This window comes from Nanorana parkeri, unplaced genomic scaffold (genome assembly GCF_000935625.1).
Source record: "Nanorana parkeri isolate BGI_ZX_2015 unplaced genomic scaffold, ASM93562v1 scaffold15, whole genome shotgun sequence".
Classification (NCBI taxonomy): Eukaryota; Metazoa; Chordata; class Amphibia; order Anura; family Dicroglossidae; genus Nanorana; species Nanorana parkeri.
In genome coordinates this window covers 468,858-473,134 of record NW_017306283.1, presented here as the reverse complement: position 1 = coordinate 473,134, position 4,277 = coordinate 468,858, and the positions used below count along the sequence as shown (strand labels likewise).

Below are 4,277 nucleotides of genomic sequence, written 5' to 3'. Positions count from 1 at the left end.
TTGTTGTTTTTTTTTCCTTTGCCAAAGATGGGCTTTAAGATGAGCATAAGAAGCTTATAAAACAAGTCTGCAGTGGTGGAGTATTAATATTATGACAGAGTTAAATGCAGTGTGACCAGATATGAACGGCACAGTTGATGGGATTTTAATTAATGGACTTAAAACATTTCCACTAATAATAGGTATCCCCCATGGCAGTGATGGCAAACCTTTTTGAGCCTGAGTGCCCAAACTGGGTCACTAAACCAACTTATGTATCTCAAAGTACCAACCTATACTTTACTAGGGGTTGACCAATATGGATTTTTCGGTACCGATTTATGGACCATCTTTCAGGCCGATAACCGATATCGGGTACCGATATTCTGTTTACATCCAGCTGCACTAGCAGCTGAATTTAAACAGCAGGCAGTCGCCTGCACATCGGTCGACCCCCTAGCCACCTGTTTTTCTTGGTTTTTTTTTCTGTATTCTGACAGCGGCCGGCTGCCGCTGTCGGAATACAAAAAAAATCCAGCATATAGCAGGGGATAGCCAGCGTGTTTTTGGCTATTTCAAATTGCAATAACAGTCTGGCTATTGCACCCACCCACTGCCGGCTGTCAGTCAGCAGAGGAGCTTACCAGAAGGAGAAAGTTCTCCTTCAGATCCACTCCTCTGCTGATTGACCGTAACAGTGGGCAGGTGCAATAACCAGCCCAGATAGCAGGGGAATCAGCAGATATCCGAAGAGCTAATGCTTCCCCTGCTATTTGCTGTATGTTTTTGACTTTGTATTCTGATGCCGCCGGCCACTGTCAAAATACCTGAACAGGGCAGGCAGCTCAATGGCTGCCGGCTTCTGACCGACTTCTTTGATCAGCTGATCGTGGGATGCCAGCCAGACAGCGGCACCCACTGTGCAAATTTCGGCCGGTTCCTCAAGAACTTTGCACAATGTTTATTTATTTCGGTAATATCAGTCACCAATAACGGCAATGAGGCACGCTTCTGGCTCATGTGCCAGCAGAGGGCCCTGCGTGTCATAGGTTCGCCATTGTTGCCCTATGGTTTTGTAATGCTTTAATGTAATTAACCAAAGGGTCTTCCCTCTTGCACCTACCTTCTTTTCCTCTAATCAGTAGACTGCATTCAGCTGCCAATTGCTTGTAAAATCTGGATTTGTTTAACCGTTCGAGCAGTGCTAATGTATTGTCACTATTGTCTTTAAATAGTCTGGCTTAACTGGTTTGTGAGGGGTCTTCTATATGCTACTATAGGAAGGAGTCTGAGGCAGCTTGGGGATTTACACTTAAAGTGAATCTGTTACCTGGTTATGAATGTTCAAGAAATGTACATATTATTAACAAGTAATAAAGGAGCCTTAAACAAGCCCTCACTGATGTCCTGACAACAGCCATTTTGGAGCAATTCATCCACACATTTTACATCAGAACTACTGAAATTCTTGTCTAAGCCCAATTAGTTCACTATAATCTCCCTTCCCATTCAGACCTAGGTAAAATGTTCAGCACATGAATTCCCAATGATTTCAATGGCCCCCATTCACACTAGAACGTTTTGTCACAAGCTGCATACCAGCTGTTGCTAAAAAGTTGTTGAGCTTCTTTGGGGCATTTTGCAGTGTGTCTGGCCCAATAGACTTCATTGAAAAATCCTGACAAATGCACAACACAGGCATATTTTATTGCACGTTTTTAATCGCGTTCCCCCATTGAACGCAGTGTATTGCAATCTGCTAGCTTAGATGCAGATCTTCATGTGCACGTGTCTAACGTACGTAAAAATGTTCAAAAACAAGCAAAATATGCCAGGCAAAATGCGTGCAGAAACACAAAAACACACCTAGGTGTGAATGCAGGTAACGTCAGTACAGAACACATTCTCTAGGAGATGAGAGCAGGGCGACCAGAGCTGCTGAAAAGGACTTAAAAAACTTTGGTGCTTCTGTTGTGAATATGTACAAATGTGTTTTACATACCCCTGAAAGTATTTGTAAAAGGTCATATTTGCTACACTAGCTCCACAAAACAGCCCACTTAAAACAGTGCCTAGACAAACCTCAAAGCAGGTGGAACAAGATCATTTTGGAGTGATGAGACCAAATGTTAACTTTATGGTCACAAGGCATGTAAAGGCTGGAGGTGGAGCGCTACTCTTTTGGTAGTCTGTGAGCTACAATGGCACTGGGAATTTATTTAAAATTAATGGAAGCAGATTATCAGAAAATATTGCAGAAACATTTGTAGTCATCAGCCTGGAAGCTGCACATTGTGGGGCGCGTGGACTTTGTAACCTGACAGTGCTCTGAAACGTAAAGCCATGTCAATCCTTCAGTGGCTGCAGGAGCAAAAAGTAAAGGTTATGGAGTGACCTCAGCATAATTGAGCTACTTTGAGGAGATCTCCAAACATGCAGTTCATGCTAGACAACTAAAGAACTCGCGGAACCTGGAGGGTTTTTGCCAAGAAGATTAGACGGCTTTACTGTATAAGAAAATAAAGGGCCTCATTCACAACTATAAGAAAGACTGTTTAAAAGTTTGCAAGCATTAATAGCAACTTAAACAGGACCATTTTATTATTTTACTTTTATTGCTAATGTTTGTGGTTTAATGATTGTGCAAAATCTTTGATGCCTAATTTACATTTGAAGCACATTAAAATTAAAAGAAATGTGTTGGCCTGATTACTCATATTTTCTTAAATAATGGTTCATATCTGGCAAATTCTACCAGGAGTATGTAAACATATGAGCACAACTGTAAATGCTTCTAGCCTGGCCACATGTTCACTTTAACCTGGAAATATCTTTTAAAAGGACCTGAACTCTGGAAGCTGTGCCCAAAAAGCCAAAAATAGGCAGAGGACAAATGACTAGCCCCTAGTATCCAATGTAGTCTTCCTACAACTGACCCCTTTCTCACACTACTGACCTACCATACCTTGTGCTGTGCCCTGTCTCTGTGTGGAGACAGCCATCTTGGTGGAGGCAGGGCTTTGCTTCCTCATGTCAGCACCTCCAGAACAGTGAGCAGCACAGTAGTGACATTATCAAATCTCACTACAAATTTCATGAGACTAGAACTCAGAGGTAGCAGTGTCATAGATTTACACTGCAGATTTAAATCTATGAGGTTCTTGGCACATTCCCATACCATGAAGTGCTCTGTGATTTTTTCAGATGAAATTGAAGACGAGGTATTTTTCATGGCACAAATTTCTAAATATTCCAATAACATAGTAAATCTTCACTCTTTGAAACCAGACAAAGGGTTTAGAAGTTCCTAAACTGGAACTGAACTCAAAGTATAATTTAATTTAAAGAAATCTGTTATTCCCTTTTTCTCATTTGTAACATTATTTAACCCTTTCTTTATTTCTTTAGACATGCCAGGGCTGTCACAATGCTGTTGATCCTGAAGTTCAACGTGTGAGCTACAGCGGATTCCATTGGCATGCCACAGCAGAATGCTTCTTATGTTCATGTTGCAGCAAGTGCCTGATTGGTCAAAAGTTCATGCCAATTGAGGGAATGGTGTTCTGCTCTGTCGAGTGCAAGAAGAAAATGACATCCTAGAAAAAATTATGGTGGAACATATTCACATGTAGGATGAATCTTGCATTTACAGCTAATTTAAAGAATACATTTCATGTGAAAAAAATCTATGCATTTAACAATGAATGTTGAAAATCACAAAAGGGCTCTTTGTCAGAAGTGACAACCCATTCTTTTTTTATGCAGGTTTTTTTAAATTCAGAAACCACAACTTATGCAGAAATCACCACATACCATAGTTTAAAAGTCTGTTTTCTCATATCATACCAGTCAGCTTTATACTGTCTAATTACTATTTCTTTGGCTATAGCACTTTATTGGTTTTGAAGGGATTTCCATGCTGCTTTAAAAGTTTGAACTTTGCCCTGCCTGCCAACAACAGAAAAAGTAGCTTCCTGTTTTTAAGATGTCATCAACTGTGCTATTGATGGGTAAGCCTGATCAATGATGAAGCGTCATATAGCATAGGTGGACCACGATGTTCAACATTTTGGAATCCGTAATAGAATATGCTACTGAAACCAAATAAACCCTAGCATATTTATAAAGCAGAGTGCAACATTCACCAAACATTCATATGTGACTAATTATTTACTAATGTAAAACCCATGCAGTGGTAAGATTCACTTGCAGTGAATATTTGGTGAATGTCGCATAAATATCTTATAACTATGAACCTTGGTCTCTCTCTATAATACCCTTTTGCAATCTACAGGTAT

At 40.3% G+C, this 4,277-nt stretch overlaps 1 protein-coding gene across 2 annotated transcripts in view; it reads left to right on the top strand.

Moving 5' to 3' along the window:
• Positions 1–3,934, top strand: part of TES (testin LIM domain protein) — a 38,452-nt gene extending 34,518 nt beyond the window's left edge. For both annotated transcript variants that reach the window (XM_018558541.1, XM_018558549.1), the window contains exon 7: positions 3,388–3,934. In XM_018558541.1, coding sequence (XP_018414043.1) covers positions 3,388–3,579 — 192 coding nt within the window. In that variant the 3' untranslated portion in view covers positions 3,580–3,934. The remainder of the gene's footprint in view (positions 1–3,387) is intronic.
• Positions 3,935–4,277: the final 343 nt, after the last annotated feature.